Source organism: Schistocerca serialis, chromosome 1 (assembly GCF_023864345.2).
Source record: "Schistocerca serialis cubense isolate TAMUIC-IGC-003099 chromosome 1, iqSchSeri2.2, whole genome shotgun sequence".
NCBI classification, from domain to species: Eukaryota; Metazoa; Arthropoda; class Insecta; order Orthoptera; family Acrididae; genus Schistocerca; species Schistocerca serialis.
Genome location: NC_064638.1, coordinates 743,720,898 through 743,741,717, shown reverse-complemented (window position 1 = coordinate 743,741,717; position 20,820 = coordinate 743,720,898). Strand labels below are relative to the sequence as shown.

The window sequence follows — 20,820 nt, the reverse complement described above, 5'->3', positions numbered from 1 at the left end:
TGCTTGGGTTACTATTCAAAATGTTTTTTTGAACTTTTCTTTAAGTTTTCTTGGGAATATATCTGACAGTGAGGAGTTCTGCCACAGATCTGCACTATCAAAGTCACTTACTACACCTTTGACTGCATTGAAATTTTCACTGTAAAACACAGCTTCAACCGACATACCCTAACGTGTTACCACTGTTTCAGGAGGTAACAGCACATTTTGTAGTTTTTCTTGATGGGTTTTGATGTGAGCATGTGCCTTAAACACTTTCTTTGTGGATGAAATCAATGTACTTACATTCCAAAACATGGATCGTACTATTTCAGCAAGGTGATGTACTTTGCGAGCAAAGCACTTCACCTGAATCTAATTGGGATAAAATACTTGGAGGTCTTTTCCTGCTTTGATCATAAAGGGAACATCATCTGAGAGAAACACTAACACTCGTTCGTCTGCAGAAAATTCCGGAAATTTTTTTTTTATACCCTCATTCACAAACCTAGTGATCATAGAATGGTTCAAATGGCTCTGAGCACTATGGGACTTAACATCTGAGGTCATCACTTCCCTATAACTTAGAACTACTTAAACCTAACTAACCTAAGGACATCACACACATCCATGCCCGAGGCAGGATTCGAACCTGCGACCGTAGCGGTCACACGGTTCCAGACGGTAGCACCTAGAACCGCTCGGCCACCCCAGCAGGCAATCATAGAATAATTTATCTTTTCAAGTTCTTTGCACGTCACTAAACAGGAAGAAGGCAACTCTCGTTTTAACGCACCACCAATTAAATTTGTAATTTTACAGCCCTAAGTATCAGTAGTTTTGTCAACTAAAATTCAGTTAATGTTGTCCTCGAGTTCACTCCGTATTTCTACCAGAACACACAGGTGAACTGCCAGTATTAATTTTTATGCAATGTTGATTCATCTGGCATATTTTGATTTAAGCAGTATTTGTGCAGGAAACCTTTGAGGATAGTGTTTATAAGTTTGTGAAGAGAGATATTATTTGCAATGAATGCGTCATACAGAGCCATGTTAAAAGTATTTTTATCTTTGGAGGTTAAATCCCTGCTACTGACAAAAGTATTCCAGGATGGTCAGTTATCCATGAAACAACATTTCTTCTTTCAGGCAGCATGGTGCACAATACGTTACACATTACATATAAACACTCCAAACTTTGTACAAATAAAAATAAATGTAAATAAACTATGGACTTGCGAATAACAACTTAAGTAATATAATTTAATTATTGCTAAAGCTTTTGGTATGAAGGGATAATGGGTAAACCAGGGGTGTGGGCAGCAGGCGCATTGACTCTGCATGCCTCTTCCTGTTCGTAATCAGTTTGTTAACCAGTAGCCTCTCAGTTAGCAATCACATGCAGCTGTACGTCACAGTCATATTGTGAAGCATCCAAATGAGATCGAGATTGACCATACCAATATACATTTATAAAATACAGTGGAACTTCACCTTTACACTTTTCACAGGACTAAACAAAAAAAATTAAATGCAGGAAATTTAAAATGTGGGAACAACGTTTTAAGCTGTGAAAGTTACATACAGGACACCTCTTGTACTTTCGCACTTTATGTAGGTCATACGTACATAATATACATGAAAATACTTGTCAGGGTCTTGTTTATTATCTAATAAAAACCACTGATGGAAATGGAACTGATAATTGTCTGAGAAGTACAAACTTCTTACTTAATTACGCAAGTCATAATCAATGTTTCTCGAAAGCCTCCAGCTGTAATTTGTTTGTTAAATAATGGAACACTGCGCTAGTTATGCATTTTTTCATGCTTAGCATGACGCATTTTGAGAATTTTTTTCTTGTTGTCAAGTGGACGTATTTGTGTAAGTATTTTGTGCAGTGTTTTCATATGTGTTGTTCTGAGTCTCTTGCACTGTAGTCATCTTTTTGAGGTTATCAGGTACTGTGCCTCCTGAGTTATGAAGAAAACCACACAAGCAAATTGTCACTCGCATTGTTTGCTCGTATTATGTTACAAAAAATACATACGTAAATACTGCACTTTACAAGGAGGATAGATTCTCAGACACATTTTGCTCAGCATGAAACACATAATTGGCTCTTTTTTTAAACTAAAAACATTTGAGCAACACAAAGTGAGTGAAGGTGTCAACTATGGCTACAAGTGGTCAAACAATGAAACATGCTAAGTATGGTTCGACAAAGATGTCAACAATCACAAAACTGGGCATACGCAATTTGAAAATGGTTGTGACTGGTCATGATACCTTTACTCAGACAAACCTAGTTATTCCCATCTGATACTACGCCGAACAGAGCTCTGCAAGGCAGGAATTATGGCACAAATTGTTCCAACTTAATATGTTTATTGCTTCAAATTCACTGAGTATAGGGTCCTGGTATCAAGAAACTTAACCTTAATTCCAGGAACACAGAAGTAGGGTTATACCATACTGTAAAAACAGCAAATTATGCATCATCACTAGTTTTTAGTTAAAATGTGCAATGACCAGTGAAAATGAGCCAAATATCCAAAGATTGGGAGGGTGACAAAAAGCTATTCTAGGTGTGTTGGGCAAAATCTCAGACAGAATAGATCTCATTTCAGTGATTTTAGGAAGTCATGGCACTGTTGAAATAGGTGATTAATACATTCCAGACCAGGATAATACTGACTCGCTAGTGGTGTGCTCGGAAGCTGTTTTGTAGAGTGATCAGCAGTACCAGGATTGGATGTGATGGCCCAGGAAATCTGCTTTTGTACTAGGCCGGTGGGGTAATTCCCTACAGTGAAAGCTGAGGTGAGAATAGTGGTGTATTGCTTTAAAGAGTCTGCATGTGAACCAATATGTTTGCCTTGGATGCCAAGGCTGTATGGGAGGGAACATTTGACATGGAAAGGATGACAACTGTCAAAATGTTAAGTACTGTTGTTTGTTGGCCTTCGGTGAAGAGGAGATCAACATCAAGGTAAGTGGCACTGAACCGGGAACAGGACCATGTGAAATTTAATTGGGAGAAGGTATTCAGAGATTCCAGGAATTTCAACAGGTCAGCCTCACCATGAGCCCATATTGTAAAGATGTCATCAATGTATCTAAACCAAACCAGGGGCTGAAAACTTATGGATCCCAGGGAAACCCCTGCAAGCAACCCATGAAAAGGTTTGCATAGGAAGGAGCCATCCTGGTTCCATGGCCATACCCATGATCTGTTTGTATGTCTGCCCCTCAAAGGTGAAGTAGTTGTAAGGAAGTGTTGAGAAATGATATCATAGGTTTGGAATCAGGTGGGCACTGACTAAGGAATTTCAGACGATCTAGGAAATGGTATCTTTGATATAGGAGGTGAGTCTTTGTACTGTGAGTTGCATGTGCTGATCTACTAAGGCAGATATACGTTTGATAGGGGCTTTGAAGCCAGCAACTATAGGACAGCCAGGATTATTGGGTTTGTACATCTTAGGAAGAAGGTAAAAGGTGGGGGTGCACGGTTTGGGTGGGGTGGGGTGAGAAGTTCTATGAATTGAGGTGTTAGTTCTTGTGAGGGGCCTGAGGTTTTAAGCATGGACTGTAGGTCAGTTTGAATCACAGGGATGGGATTCTGATGGCAGACACATGTAGAAGTGTCAAGACAGTTGTCATAGAACTTCACTAACATACTCCTTTCAGTCAAGTACTGCTGGGAGGATAACGATGGAGTCATCAGCTTTTAGGGAATGTAGAGCCTAGAGTTGTGGAGAAGACAGGTTAGGGTCATGTTGTAGGGACCTGAGGAAGGGCTGTGAAGCAATGTTGGAAGGCTGCAAAGTTTAAAATATTGTCTGCTTTCACGACTTTCCCAATCGATTTTTCCCCTCCTCCTTTTTCTATAATTTTTTTCGTATCACCAGGTTGCCCACTCATTACCCCTTATTAACAATTTTGTGCGGATTTTCTCTGGTTTAACCAAATTTTTTCCTTTCTTTTCTTCCATTTTTCTATCTTTAACATGCTCTGCTTATCTATTTATCTATTTGTTTATTTCTTTGCCAATCCTATGATTTCTAACTCTTCGAACTATCCTCTCTTGCCATGATGAATCCCATCCCATATTACACCCACTGTCGAAAACATGCTTTTGCACTATCGAGACTAGTCTCTCATTCTGTTTCTTGAAACTTGCTTGTCCCTTGGAGTTACTCCGAAGGCCTAACATTGAAAGGCCCCATTTCTGGATGTAATACTACTCTACACCAGGCTCTTTCACAGTTTCAAATACAGCAATCTCTTGCTTCTACCAGGCTAATCTGTGACTATATTCCTCACCAGCCAATTTACACTCCACCAGACTTCACTTCTCCTGCAAAGTTCTGCAGCTGTCTGTCCGTCCCTCATGTTTCCTTGGATGGTATCGTCTGCCAAGCCAAATTCAAACTTTGACAACACACCAGACTTCATCTCAAAAAGCTTTCCCAACTTCTCCTAAACTACATGAACAGTGGTGTTTCCCTTCCTGTCCCTCTGTGGCTCCCTAAACAGTCACACCATAAACCGCCACTCCTCTCTCCTACAAACCAAGCTTGGCCAACCTCCTGAACATCCCACAGCTGTCACCACTGCCACCCAGACCAAGAATAACCCATAATCAGTGTCATAACAGTACAGTGTCGACCTCTTATCCAAAGCACTCTCCCCTCCTGAAATAACTGTATTATCTAAGGGTATCTCTTTCAGCCCTGCACCTGCATTTGATCATGTTGCTTTGGTGAAGGACCTATTTTCCTTCACATGTAATAACAATTGGAAATGCCAGAGGTTGAACATACCACTTCAGTTGTAAAGTCCTTTTATCATCACACAACCGGTTTCGGGCTCTTATAAGCCCATCTTTAGGTGTCTTAACTTGGTGCTGTGGCCCCCGAGCACCACAGTGGACGTGTACTAGGCGCAGTGTACTGCCTGTGAGTGCAGAACAAGGAGTAACACATGTCCAAAGCGGCGCTCGGGGGCCACAGTGCCACGTTCCGACACCTAAAGATGGGCTTGTAAGAGTCCAAAACCGGTCTTGTGATAATAAAAGAACTTTACAAGTGAAGCGGTTTCTTCAACCTCTGCTATATTGCTCAGCTGCAGATGTTCCTCCAACAGGATGATCCCTCTTGATCCACCACCAGTGCCTCAAATCATCCCGTACAAGCCTTCCAAGAATTCCTCACATCCCGCATTGTTTCACAGACCTTCCTCGGGTCCCTACAACATGACCGTAACTGTCCTCTGCACAACTCCAGGCTCTACATTCCCTAAAAGCTGATGGCTCTATCATTATCCTCACAGCAGACAAAGGATCTAACACTGTAGTATTCACCGAAAGGATTATGTTAGTGAAGGTCTATGACAGCTGTCTGACACCTCTACCTACAATGTCTGCCATCAATACAACCCCTGTGATTCAAACTTACCTGCAGTCCATGCTTAAAAGCTCAGGCCCCTCAAAAGGATTAACACCTCAATCCATAGAACTTCTCACACCACCCAAACCACACACCCCCACCTTTTACCCTCTTCCTAAGATCTACAAAACCAATAATCCTAGCTCTCCTATAGTTGCTGGCTGCAAAGCACCAATCAAACGAATATCTGCCTTAGTTGACCAGCATCCGCAACTCGTAGTACTAAGACCCCCCCTCCTATATCAAAGATACAAATTGTCTCCTAGATGTCTGAAGTCTGTGCACATCCCACTCCCATCACACACCTTACTTGTAGCCGCTGATGCCACCACACTAAATTCAGTGTGTCTGTCTGCTGAACATTTCCTCTGTCAGTGCCCATCTAATTCCAAACCTATGATGTCATTCCTTCACTGTGCGGAATTAACCCACCAGCCTAGTTCAAAAGCAGATTTCCTAGTTCAACACACCCAATCCTGGTACTGCTGATCCCTTCAGGGAACAACTTCACAGCATACCACTGGTGACTCAGCATTATCCTGGTCTGGAATGTATTAATGAGCTACTTTGACAGTGCCATAACTTCCTAAAATCATGCCCTGAATTGGCATACATTCTGTTTGAGATTTTGCCAATACACCTAGAATAGCTTTTAGTTGGTGTACCAATCTCTGCAATATTCTTGTCAGATCCTACGCTCCTTTTGCACCAATCTCCCTACTCTAAGGTTCCTACCTCTGCGACCATCCCCGCTGCAGGACTTGCACTATGCACCCCCTACCACCACTTATAGAAGTTCTGCAACTGGCAAAACATATATTATCAAAGGGTGAACGACATGTGAAACAACCTATGTCATATACCAGCAGTTAACTCGTGGATGATGTTTACGCAGTAATCCCTGTCTTGAGTATTATGCTGTCTTCCACCTTCAAGATATCAGGTTTTCAAATCTCATCCAATGCAGCCCCTAACAGTCTTTCCTTCTCATCCTGTGCAGTATGTCTGCCCTGACCCACAGTTCTGGGTGACTCTCTTGAAATCAACCCCTTTTCTTAGATCTCGCCAGTCCTTTTCCTTCACCCCTCTTACTTCCCCCTCAATCCCTCAGCCTGAAGGAGGAGCCACTGGCTCTGAATGCTTGGCTAATTACAACTGTCGTCTGTGTGTGTGTGTGTGTGTGTGTGTGTGTGTGTGTGTGTGTGTGTGTGTGTGTGTGTGTGCGCGCGCGCGCGCCACTGCCGCCGCTAAGTGAGTAGATTTTTCATCATTACTTTTGAAATATTGTACTTCTAAGTTGTTCACGAAAATTTCTGGAAGGAACCCGAGTGGATTGCCCAATACTGGACCATTCTACTGCCTGAATAATTTGCTGTCAAGTATAAATAATATTAGTAATAATCCATTAAATTTTGGGTATGCAGCCATGCAAATACCCTTCTTCAACTGATATTTCAGCCGCCTATCATCTAGACATCTTCAGAGTGAGTCGCAAGACTGATGGCTAGGTGCTGAGAGTAACCTTGTGTGCTCCACCGCAGTGGTACTGCGCATGTGGATGACAGATGCTGGTCTGTGGCAGAGAGGTACACTTTTACACACACACACACACACACACACACACACACACACACGCGCGCGCGCTCGCGAACTAAAGTGGAAGTGTTCAGACGATTGACTTGTTTATCGAAGTATATTCAGTGGTGATAACACCTTCATGACTACTCTGCAATTTAATTACATTAAGAGCCAGATTCCAAGGCTTATCCAAATTAAAACCATTATCTCTATTTATATGAAGTTATCGGTTAATGTAATTTGAAAGGCTTCATTGAAAATATAATTCCAAAAGGAAGATGTAGATGTAAAAACTTCCCGTTCACTGTAGTTCATCAAATATCCCGTGTCTATACAATGCTCAGTCACAACTGGCTGACTGTTGTTGTAAGCTTTTTTTTTTTATTTTTCCGTTTTCCTCTCGTAAGCAGTGCATGTTGTCTGACCTATATAGGATTTACCACAATTTCCGCAATGCATCTGATACACACCCATCTTACAACGCAATAAATCATCCTTTACAGAACCGAGTAAGGCTATAATTATTGTTTATGTGGCCACAAAATCATCTTAACAGGATGATTCTCAAGAACATGGCTTATCTGCAAGGAAAGAGCATCCACATATTGCAAAAATGCTCTTTATCTGAATGTATTACTTTCTTCTTCCAGATCATGTACTTGCATCCTAGGATTCACACTGAATCCTATGTGAATTTGCTGCTGGGAATACCCATTCACTTTAGAAGCACTCTGAAGGAGTTTGAGATCATCTTGGAAATTGTCATTATAGGATACACAGTTTGCCCTTTGCACTCAGGACTTTAGGAGTCGCCCCCCCCCCCCCCACCCCCATTTGTGAAACGGAGATGGCAGTTACTGGCATGTAAATATAGATTCATACCTTCGAAGGATTCTTTGTCTCTTATTGGCCAACATTTAGACAAAGACATCACATCCCTATTTGGGCATGTATTCCTGTCATTTTATTTTCAAGTTAATGAGAATTTTATGAACAGACTGATGGTGTTGCTATGGGAAGTGCCCTCTCCCCCTGGTATCTAAATTACTTGTGGAAGACTTAAGAGGGCAAGGCACTGGATTTGACACGTTTTGAACCAACGGTCTTCTGGAGGTGCATGGACAACATATTTGTAGTCTGGCTTCACAAGGAGCAAGAATTACATCAATTTCTTGAGCACCCAAATTTCAACAATCTAGTATTAAATTTGCTATGGAAATACAAAAGATGGCTGCACCTCTTTTTGGATGTTTTCATTCGTCGTGAAGTTGAAGGCGCATTGGGACATCATGTATGAATCTACATTTACATCAAAGTAGTTGCCATCATCCTTCAAAAATAAAAGGTGTCCTTAAGCCCTTAGTAAATAGGGCACACTGTATATCCAAGAGAATGACAATTTGTATGGGGAGCTCATCATAAACCTTAAGACAATTTTTAAAGCGAATGGATAATCCCAGCAACACATCTGGAGAGAATTCAATGTGAATCCTACAAAGTAAGTATGTGATCTGGAAGACAAAACTAATATCTCCAGATCAAGAGCATTCTTATCTTATGTGGGCACTCTTTCCTCTAAGACAAGCCGTATTCTCAAAACCACGGTGTTAAGACAATCTTCTGGTCATTGGTAAAAATTGCAGTATTACTCAGTTCTGTGAAAGATGATTTATTGCTTCGTAACACAGTCGTTTATCACACACATTGCAGAAATTGTGATAAATCAGATACAGGTTAGTCAACATGCACCATTCATGAGAGGTGCATGGAACACTGAAGATACACATGCTTACTACAGCCAGACAAGTCAGCTGTGGCAGAGCATTGTATAGATATGGGACATTTGATGAACTACAGTGACGGAAGATTTTAACCTCCACCTCTTCCTTTTGGGATCCTATTTTAAAGAAAGCAATAGAAATTAGATTAACCGATAACTTAATAAACAGAGATAATGATTTTAATTTGGGTAAGGCATGGACTCCAGATCTTGGTGTAATTAAATTACAGGAAAGTCGACCAGGTGTTGCCACCACTGATTATACATTGATAAGTGAATCAATATCTGAATGATTTCAGCACAGGTGGTGCGTATGTTAAGAGCACCTCTCTGCCGCCAAATAGCATCTGTGACCCACACTCGCATTACCACTGCGGTGGGGCATGTAAGGCTGTGCTTGGCACCTTGTCAGTCTTGCAATTTGCTCTGAGGATGGCTGGATGACATGCGCCCAAAATATTAGTTTAAAAGTAGTATTTACATGGCTGCATGCCCAAAATTTCATGAACTATTTATTACATCCTAAGAAATTAAAAATGAGTATTCACAACAGTCAAGGACCAGTTGGAGGATATCTTCTTTTTACCTGGATGAAAGAATGTGGGGTCATAAAAATTGTAAAGCTCATCAACCTTTATACATACATACACACAAAATTCAAGCTTTCGCAACAAACTGTTGCCTCATCAGGAAAGAGGGAAGGAGAGGGGAAGACGAAAGGAAGTGGGTTTTAAGGGAGAGGGTAAGGAGTCATTCCAATCCCGGGAGCGGAAAGACTTACCTTAGGGGGAAAAAAGGACAGGTATACACTCGCACACACGCACATATCCATCCACACATACAGACACAAGCAGACATATTTTTGGTCTTTAAATATGTCTGCTTGTGTCTGTATGTGTGGATGGATATGTGCGTGTGTGCGAGTGTATACCTGTCCTTTTTTCCCCCTAAGGTAAGTCTTTCCGCTCCCGGGATTGGAATGACTCCTTACCCTCTCCCTTAAAACCCACTTCCTTTCGTCTTCCCCTCTCCTTCCCTCTTTCCTGATGAGGCAACAGTTTGTTGCGAAAGCTTGAATTTTGTGTGTATGTTTGTGTTTGTTTGTGTGTCCATCGACCTGCCAGCGCTTTTGTTCGGTAAGTCACCTCATCTTTGTTTTTATATATAATTTTTCCCACGTGGAATGTTTCCTTCCATTATATTTATACATACATACATACATACATAAGATGGAATATCACACAAACTCATTTGGTTTCTTTGGATTTGATTGTAATTCCATTTTATATGTGTGCATTAAGGTGGCCCATAGCTATAGCTAACATTCTGAAAGGTAAAATGTTGCTTTCTATCCTTAATCCTACCAGAGTAAAAAAAATAATTCACAAAAAATTCTGCCCAACTGGACCACGGCTACGTGACACCAAAACAAATACAAGTAGGAAAACAGTAAATGCATCAATTATTTCTCTTCAAAACTGATACTCTCTTTCCTATCTCTGCCATTTATTTTTTATTCTCATACAAATTTACAGAAACATCAAAGACACAGCACGACCTTTTAAACATTCTCCACCCAAATTTTCCAAATAATATTTCCCAATATTACTCAACAAATATACATGATTTGAGCAAAGACATACTGATCGTTATTTCTCCCTAAGAATGGCTTTGGCCTTAGTTAGGTATTTGTTACCCTCGCCAGCATTGATATGTTTAATAAACTGTTTCTAACTCTAAACCTTTTTTAGAACTTTATTGTAAACTTTGAAGAATGAATTCTCTTTCTGCAAAGAAATATTATCCAATATATTTTTAATTTCGCTTTTGTGAGCAGGAGCATTCATTCGTGCTGAAAGGGCTTCTTCAAGAAAGTTGGTAACAGAGAATCTCCTGAAAAAATTACAGGCACTAAGAGTAACAAAAGATGGAAATGTGATGTCTGGAGGAAGAAAAACCTCTTTAATGCATATTGTACCCTTTCAGGTGATTTATCTTCTTCAACCTCTTGTTCAGCTTTGTCTGCTTAGAGCATAACTTGCGCCATATTTGCCTTAATCACTGCTGGAATATCAGGGTGTATACATGGACAAAAAATTTACCAGGTAAAAATACATTTGTTCCAACTGTAAAAACATCAATCCTTTGAATGGTAAAGGTTCCATACACCAGCGAGAACTTCCCAGCACGTTTTGGAAAGATCTTTGATGTGCAACAACATGTACACTGCATATTTTCATATTACGATGCACTCCATACTTTCATATTACGAAAGTATAAATCTGAATTCTACCAAACACAGCACATTAGTTTCCAAAGCACTGAAATAGAGATTGCAATGCACTATTGTATGCCAGTCATAGCTCATGTCACGTGATGTCATCAGCCAATGACAGCAGATATTCAGAGCATGGGACACGTGATGTAGTCAGCCAATAGCAACATCACTATTCAGCAGCACGAATGCACAAACAGGGAAAGTAAATGGTTTAAATTGATGTACATAGTGTAGCTACAAGAATAGCTAAGCCTTCATATATATTATTTGTCTTTTTAATGTGTGTTACACTTTAAGATACACCACACAAATGTGCCAGTAAAATTTTAAACGACGACAATGTCTGGTCTTTTGGGCTCGAAATTATTCAAAGTAGCCGGTCCTGAAAGTGTTACTTTTTAAATGAGAGTCAAACGCCCTGTAATTTAAGAAATTCACTGCAAATTCTCACACATAACATAGTTCATCTTGTTTAACAGAAAATTTCCTTTGAACATAATAACGCTTTTTGAAGAACCATTTGCAATATTTTCCCGTGAACTCTGGGTGTAGACATGTGTTCGTTTCAGCAACTGCCAGATAGCACCAGAAAACAAGTGAACAAGTGTTACTGCACGTGGGCAGCTACGATGATGTAGGAAACCCGTATGTTCGTACACATGCAGCATTAAGAGAACTTACATGACGTCATACGAGAAATACGATATCAAAGGATACTACAAGAACATAGGAATGCATAATTCGGCTTAAAGAACAAATTCGTATGTCCTGATTGACAATGAAGTAGGCCCCAACCTGATATTAAGCTTCTCAGTGCAGTTTTCAGGATATAACTTTTCTTGGTGTACCAGTACTGTAGTGCCCTATGTTTGATTCTTTATTATGGCATAATGCCCTAAGTTCTAGAAGATGAAAATGTGCATCTAAATTCAGCGAACAGTTTAAACTGACCACTACTGTGGGATGTAAACACTTCATTTCTTATAAACTGACAGCATCTGCAGAAAAGATTAATAAAATCCACATTTATTTAGCAAACCGACAAAAATAACTTCATTTGTGCAAGGCAATTAATGCTTGACTGCCAAAAATGTGAAAATAAAATAGAAAATTTAAGCTAATAACAGCCTCCCATAATTATGTGAATATATTTTAATTCACAGTTGATAGCTCCCGGCTACAGAAATCTGTTTTGCTTTTATTTGACATGTGAACTTTTAAGCAAAGAAGAAACAGGACATCAGGAAACAGCAAAATCACTAAACATAAACATGGGTCACTATTCCCCTCCCCACTAAAACCCAGAATGCTCTGCGGATGCATGAATCTGGCAAACTGGCCACACCAGAAAATTTTTTCTGTGTAGCATGACTGCTTCTTGCTACTGATGCAGTCACATTTTCAGCAGCCAGAAGTGGGAGAAGGCACTGCTCCTACACAACTGAACTGCATATGCACATCAGCCTGCTGGCAACTGCTCAGAATGAACTTTATGTAAACAGTTGTGATGTAATGCTTATCAGTAGCAGTTTGCTTTTGTGAAGTATTCCTTAGACTTCGTACTAAAGTCTTTGACACATTTTGCTGTTCTTACCAGTCAACATTACAAAAAAAATTAACTAAAGACTAAAACAATTATGAATTCCCAGAATTCTTAACATTCCTGGGTTTTTCCGAGTTTTTTCCTGGACAAAAAATTCCCGGGTTTATCCCAGATTTCCCAGTTGCCCACAGCATGTACACTCTGATTATCATCAATTAAGGATAGAGTCAGATTGAAGAACTACACACAAGATGCAGTTTGAAAAATCTCTTCATAGCAACCTAAGTGATAGGCACAGCAGTATTATGACAATCAGATGACCCACGAATATGAAAGCACAATATGGTGCTTTAATTGTTTCTGATGAGAAGTCAGGCTTGTATGTACATTCGAACAAGAAATATACATATATTGTTAAAGAGCCGTTCTCCTCAAGTTAACTGAATTTTATATCAATTATTGATCTTGAGATAGGTACGTATTCAATGTGAAAACGCTTTGCCACCCACTTACACTGACGTACGTTCCTGGTATAAGTAACCTGCCAGTAACCAGAGAAAGTACTCTTGTTTTGGTGTTGGTTCAGAGTGGAAAGGCTGTATTCAAGAAATCCAAGGACACCTATTTTACTTGACAATCCTACAGCCATCCAAATATTTTTCAAAATATATTAACTGAATTGTGAATTCTTTTAGCATCAGCTGTATGGACAGTATAGCTGCTGAATACAGCTGATGCTGAAAGAATTAACAATTCAATGAATGTATTTCAAAAATTCCATGAACTTTGAAGTGGATGTATTTTTTTTTCTTTACATCTGTACAGGAACCATTTCCTCACCTGTGTTGCTGTCTGTAGTATTAGAATGAAGCTTTTGAATTTAGTCAGTTACACTCCATTTCCCTACTATATGTGAAATGGCCTTTGCTTGCTCTCTGTCTTAAGATATCACAATTCTAGGGACTCCCAGCAATGGCCCCTTGCCATGGAAAGTTACTTCTTGTATCTATTAAACCTTTGAATGCCAGTGAATGTTGAGAGCACCTTTCCATTGTATTGAAACAGAATTTTCAATCTTCATTGTGATTCAATTTTTTTTTATCTACATCACTAAAGGCCACTTAGCCTTATTGTCATGAAAAGTTTTAATCTCTTTTTCCACTGTTCCAAAGGACCAGAACAAGCTTGTCAATGAAACATTCACCATTTGCACAAAGAGCACAAGAGAGATTGAGTAATTTTTCAAAGGCACGATTGTTTCTTCCAACAAGAATTGTAATCTTTTCGCCTAAAAACAAGTGCTTTTTGAGTGACCAATATTGCACTTCTATTTGTGTAAGCTTTATGACTAAGTGTAAAAGAAAATCCTTAAAACTTAAGAAGGCAGTTTTGGCCCTAATGATCTGAATGCAAGTGCTGTCAACAAGATGTAAAAATGAGTTCTTGGTGTTTGTGATAAACTATCAGAATAAGCTAGATCTAGGGCGAGCCCATCACTGAAGTCCTGTGCAACAGCCACACAAATGGTTTGAAACAACTATTTAAAACCAATCAATGAAAGACAACATGACTGCTGTTTATGAAGTAAATAAACCAAGTATGTAACACTATAGATATATAAATTTTTACTAATGAAATTTACGAAGTGGTAATAGTGTAAGTCTAATAATAACAATGCAAGTAACAATCTGGTAGAACGGTTTGCACTTTAAATATTATGCATTTTCTCATGTCTTCGCAACAGCAAATCACATACTCTAGCAAAGTTCATTAAGTTAACAGAAAACAAACAAAATCCATTACTAGTGTGTTCAAGTGATTGCATACAGATTCAATAAAACAGGAATTATCTGAAGAATTTGGAGTGAAAATTTCAGTACTTCTTATTCACAACTTATTTTGCAGTTTTGAGCTTAATTTTGCACAGATCTGTATTTTGCTGAGCGGAGAAAACTGGGGAAGGGGGGTTGAACTCTTAGGAAATTGAAAAATTAGGATGATCCTGATGTATGTGTATCATATTACCACTGAACAGTGATTACCAGTTTTCCACAGTAGGTCAACTGCAAGCGGCATGTATGAACTCTAAAAAGTTACTGCATTTCTGTAACAATTCAGGTCTGTCTTTTACTATACTCAGTGAAATTATTAGAGAATGATGAGTATCAACCTCCCTTTTCGTAATATTGTTACATTCCATCCTTTATTTTCCATATAGCAGAGATGCGCAACAAAAAAGACTGTCCCAAATAAGCTTTCAGCCAACAAGGGCTTTGTTGAAAACAAAACAGAACACACACACACACACACACACACACACACACACACACACACACACAGTCTCTGGCAGTTGAAACCACACTCAACAGCTGCCACAGACCACAGGTGTGTGTGTGTGTGTGTGTGTGTGTGTTTTCAACAAAAGCCTTATTGGTCGAAAGCTTATTTGTGACAGTCTTTGTTGTGCCTATTTGTGACTCAGCATCTCTGCTATAAGGTAAGTAGCAACTTTTCTTGAAATTACTTTATTCACTGAAGTATAGTGCTATCAATCTGTAGCTATTTTCCACTGACAGCTTACTAATTATTTACTCTCAGTTCCTCGGGGCATAAGGAGACAGTTTCCACCAAAGTGCAAAATTTGGGGATCAAAAACAACTCATGAGGATATGTTCTCTGATGATTGTATTTTTGTTCATTTAACATCCACATAGTTTCCCATTGGGTTGTTATGAGAGGTATTCTGCACTTCAGATATCACATTCACTTTAAATATTATCAACTGTTTGCATCTGTGCAAATCATCACACACTCAATGCTAGTGTCCAAATATATGAAAAGAATTTCTAAAAAATAAAGGATGGGGGTTAATCTTTCAGATTCAAGAGCAGCAGGTTCCATATTGTAAAACTTGCAGTCTGTACATTATTAATTAGAAATTCGCTGTAATCTGGCTAAGTTTCCATTCATCTTCAAGGTCAATGAGTAAATAGGTAACAATTTGCACACTGAAAAGCGAATCTTAGACCTTCTGTCATTGACAAAATACATTTACTTTATTTCAGATGACACAGTAAAATTAAAAAATGGAGACTATGAGAAAACTTGCTAACAATAAGTTTTGTTAATTCAACAAAATTTGTGAAAGTTCTAATACAACTGTTTCTGGCTGATTTAAACATGTTTGTATTTATACAGTACGAACACAGGCTTGCTTATTAAATTATCAATGTGACCAGTAACAGTACAAAAAACTGTGTTTTTGTGCAGCCAAAGAGAAAAAAATGACAGGATCAAGGCAGTCGGGAGTGGTGAGACGCAAATGACTTAGAGTGAGTGGTTTTTTTATACTATAGTATAATCAAACTGTTTTACATCTGAAAATAACCTCTGTAAATAGGACATGCATAGTATTTACTTTATCAGACACCGCATGATAGCATCTCAGGTGTTACAGCCAACAAATGAAGGCATCAATGTTAACAGATACAGGCCACATGAAATCTGTATTATAATGCAGTTCACTGCCTGGTAACTGTGTTATAATCCCAAGAGCAACAGATTTTCATTGGTGTACAGTATTATGTCAGTAATGTGTGTACAAGTGTTTTAGATGAATTTTGTGGGAAATCCAATAATGTCACAGTGCTGACCTCTTTAACAATAACAAGATTAACCATTCGTTTCCAGGAATACCTATCAGCTGTAGACAAGAAGAGAACCGGGAGCCTTACCATTCTAACAGGCACTAAACAGTTTAAGGTGACCGATGTGGTGATGCTTTTCTCTAACGTTTGAGGAGATTATGCGAACTCTGAAGGCAATACAGAAAACATTACGAATAAAACATTTCAGAAGCTTACCAAACAAGAAGAGTTTGAGTTTAAATGCAGTAGAATAATTTACAAAACTGCCTGCAAGCTACAGTACATCATTATTCTGTGGCTTTAAAGCAGCCAGCTTTCTTTGGCAGATCATTCAATGCACTACTGTCAGTGCATAGCTTTTTGTATGCTTGTCAGGTGCAACTGCTCAATATGGTATGGTTCACTTTGTCCCTCCATCCAAGTAATCAGTTACTTTATGTTGTGCAATATTTCTATGTGTAGTGATATCAACATCTATACTTTCTTCTTAAGTTCGATCATCCTCATCCTTGACTGCTTCACTACTCTCGTTTCAAACAGCATTGTAATGTCCTTGTCATCTAAGATCTCCGAAATCACTTCTTCATTGTCGACAACCACCCAATGGTTCAAAGTTTAAGTTCGATACTGCACTGTAGAACATCACATGCAGACTGGATGTCACTGCTGTTGAAATCCATGGGGCTTCAGTGTGTATTCGTTGCATTTTCTTCAATGGAACACTTCTTTCAGCAACTGTGAGTAGTGGCTGGAAATGTGTGTTGCCACAGCGGGCCTACTGAATATGTAACACACTTAAGAATGTCCCCATTTCCTCCACTGATTACTGTTGAAGTGAGCAGTTCATGGCAGTAATGAGCCTTAAATGCTCATATGATGCCCTGATCTAGCAGCTGAGTTAATGCCATCATGTTTCTTTGGCAAAAACCGTGTTTTTCTTTTTCCATCTTCTGAATGCAATGCCTCAGAAGGTGGATGAGCCAGATAGTGATCAAGGATTAGTAGAGTTGCTTCTCTTAGCTTAAGAAACTGTCATTGCTTCCTCACTGACAGAGGAAACTCTCCTTGAAACCAACTGGTGAAAATGTCCCATCATCCAAACATTACTTGACTGCCTGTAAGTGAATTGTGATGACACGTTTACACGCAGGAAACATCTTGCACTTTTATCTTTACCTATACAAAGAGCTTTCAGCTTATGTCCGCCAGATTTATTCGTGGCAAAGAGGAGGGGTATTCTACGTTTGTTCATTTTCAAACCCGTTTGACTTCCTACTTCCTCCCCCTCCCCCTGAGAACTCCATTTGGAAGCAACTGGTGGTAAGTGGCACGTCATCACAATTATACACCTGACAGCCAGTTAAATGTTCGTCTACCAGTACTTAGTGTAAAATTTCATGAAACTGAAGCAGATTCACTGATGCAAGACATTGCTTCTATGTCAATGGTCGTTTGGCGTATTCAATTTCCATAATGAAAACCAAATGTCGGAAGCTATAAAATCTTTGTTTGCCATGTAAATCAAAGTGAAAATTTTCAGCTATGACATTAACTGGCCTGGAAAGTGACACCTTCACTTCTCTTTATTAAAAGTCATCTATAAAGGCATTCATCAAGTGCACTGTCTTTTCCTAGTTTAGCCCTTTCTCTGTCCATTCCGACATCACTTGCAATTGTGTTCACAAAACTAAGTTTATTCTCATCTTCATCCTTCCCCAGATTGTTCCTTCAGGCACACCACACTAGGCTGATAAACTTTCTTTAGTTTCACCACTTAGTTATCATTCACAGAATATACTTTCCATTTCTGTGAGAGTGTAACAAGCACTCAAAGCTAGACAATGAATGAATAATTTATAATCCACCTGATGGTTCTACTCATTTTAATTAATGCCAAGCAACACAAACCAAACAAAGTAATTACAGCCATCTGGTTTGGTTACTGTCTAGAGAGCTTGGAGGTTGCAGCAGTGAATTATACTGCAGAAAAGTTACATGCAGACCAATAAGATTTCTTTCAAGTTTATAAAATACATTGGGAGTGCAAAAATCATTCATAAATGATTTTTTTGTGGGTGGGGTATGGGGGGCTTACTTTATACCACATTACATCCTAATCAGCAGTATGCCGATTCAATGTACTTAGAATTTGTTGTCTCTCTACCACGGCCTGATGTGAAGTCAGTTTTTGTAAACGTATCCTTTCCTCTAATCTGTTCTGCAACTGTTTCTTGTTGCACTGTCTCATCAGCACCCTACACTAGTTTTCAATTTTCACATTCCACAGTATTCATGACAGGTAAACATTTCAAATATACATGAAATGGCTGACAGTAAAAAAAATGTTTAATGGCATTACTTACTGGATTGTACTGGAGGGCAGTAACATATGCTTGTACTGCTTGTTCCATGTCACCTGCCGCCACAAGGGCAGCTGCCAAATTAATGTAACCATCAATAAAATCTGGTTTAAGACGAACAGCATGTCTGTAATTCTCCAGAGCTTCTTGCAACTGACCACGCTCTTTGTACACATTGCCCAGATTGCTGTATGCCTCGGCCAATAATGGATTCTGTTTAATAGCCAAGGTACTGAAGTGGGCTGATCTGTGAAAATGTGAAGACAGATTATTCTGGGAATTCTATCACAGCAGTGTCAATTAAAAATGTTACAAGAATTTTTAAACGAAGAAGCTACATGTTATGATACAATATTTTGTATCATATCATACGATCTTCTTCCAATTTATTAAAACTAAATAAGTGATAGACATTTGTAAAAACATTCCACTAGTAGTAAAATCTGAAGGGCTTTTTCTGTGACACCCATCATATAATATGCTGTTACACATTGTATAACAGAATTCAGCACAGAATATACTCTCAGTTAACAAGACCACCATGTTCGGCAGAATAAATGTAATAACCCAATAATATTATGTAAATAGGAGGGAGATAAAGGAAAGGAAAGAGGCTATTGATGTCAGCTGCATAGAGACTTGATGCAGAACCTGTGGTGATGAATGAAAAATGTGTGCTGGACTGGCGTTCAAACCTGTTGTCTCCTGCTTACTACTCAGTTGTGTTAACCACTGCCCACCCTGAGTACACTGTTTATCACAACTGGGTGGACTATCTTGGTCTTGCCTCCCAGGCAACCCACATTCCTACTCAGTGCCACCTTCCACATTCCCCATCCAAGTCCTAGACACTCACTTATTTCCAGATACCCGCAGGAGGTCGGACATAAATGTGCATTTGCGATGAAGCTGGTAGATTCCTTGGTCATCGAGGCAATCAAGTATATGAATGCATGCTATCTGTTCTTTCAAACATGTCCGAAAGAACAGACATCATGCATTCATAAACAATAGCCATTTCTGGAAGAAACTGTAAGTAATTTATATAAAATCTTGCATCTTCATGCAATAACAAATCTACTCTTGCACAATCTGCAGTAATTAAGGTAACAGATAGCTGGCTGCTTCTTTGCATAACAAGCAAACCTGTTTACTGTAGTTCTCTGTAACTTTCACATTCACAGTTGGACCTATATTTTATATTTCCATGTAATTTGGTCTCTTTTCTTTCTTTCTTTCTTTCCTTTACCCACAGTATCTGTAGCATGAAGTGTGCGCTTGGTGCGGTGTCCCCCACCCCTCACTATCATCAGATGTAAAATTCATTAGCTAAAAGTGGGGGGGGGGGGGGAGGGGGGGGGGGGGGGAAGAGAGAGAGAGAGAGAGAGAGAGAGAGAGAGAGAGAGAGAGAGAGAGAGAGAGAGAGAGAGAGAGAGGCACACACATTAATAAAACACAAAAGTCATGTATTACAAAAAGAATTCCAACATCATGTGCATGGAAAAATATGAAATTGTTAAGGGCAAGCAAAGAGATCAGAAGACTAATTTCTTATGACTTAAAGTACAATTTGTGCTGTCTTAACATAGATAATTAATTTGTGTAACACCTTAAATCTATAATTCAGATAGTAAAATTGAATCTATATGACAAACAGTTAAACGACAAACAGCAAAATCATTTGAGGAATGTAAAGATTTACATTTTTAAGAACATGACCAAATAGTAAGCAATAGTGGACAGGTAACAAACACATTTTATGGTCATTTCCTGAATGTAACAAGAGAGAGTAATGTGGACAGTTCAAGACATAAACCAAGAAAACACATACAAGACGCAATCCCCCACACATACAGCCAAATTCTAATTACTCCATGCTCTGCCAAATAATTTATGTGTGTAATTAACCCTCCCAAAAGCAACTGCAACACGATTGATATCATCTTGCGTAAATCGCTAAAATAATAATCTTCATATATCCGCAGCTATTCAGCAGTACGCGCGAGTGTACTTGCCCGCACGCATGGACGCAAAACATCACTATCAGATGGTATATTTCCAGATAGGCTGAAATATGCTGTACGTGTGGTAATATACAGTAATACTTACTATGGAAACCACCTCGGCTGTATTATTACACATTTATTGTGTTGTGGTTTAGTTTGTGGAGTGTCTTCAGATTGCAAAGTTGTTCTAAGGT

At 39.1% G+C, this 20,820-nt stretch overlaps 1 protein-coding gene across 1 annotated transcript in view; it reads right to left on the bottom strand.

Moving 5' to 3' along the window:
• The window catches only part of LOC126481902 (UDP-N-acetylglucosamine--peptide N-acetylglucosaminyltransferase 110 kDa subunit), a 143,861-nt gene that overhangs the window by 92,495 nt on the left and 30,546 nt on the right, over positions 1 to 20,820 (bottom strand). Inside the window, exon 4 of the mRNA XM_050105863.1 lies at positions 18,624 to 18,867. Coding sequence (XP_049961820.1) covers positions 18,624 to 18,867 — 244 coding nt within the window. The remainder of the gene's footprint in view (positions 1 to 18,623; positions 18,868 to 20,820) is intronic.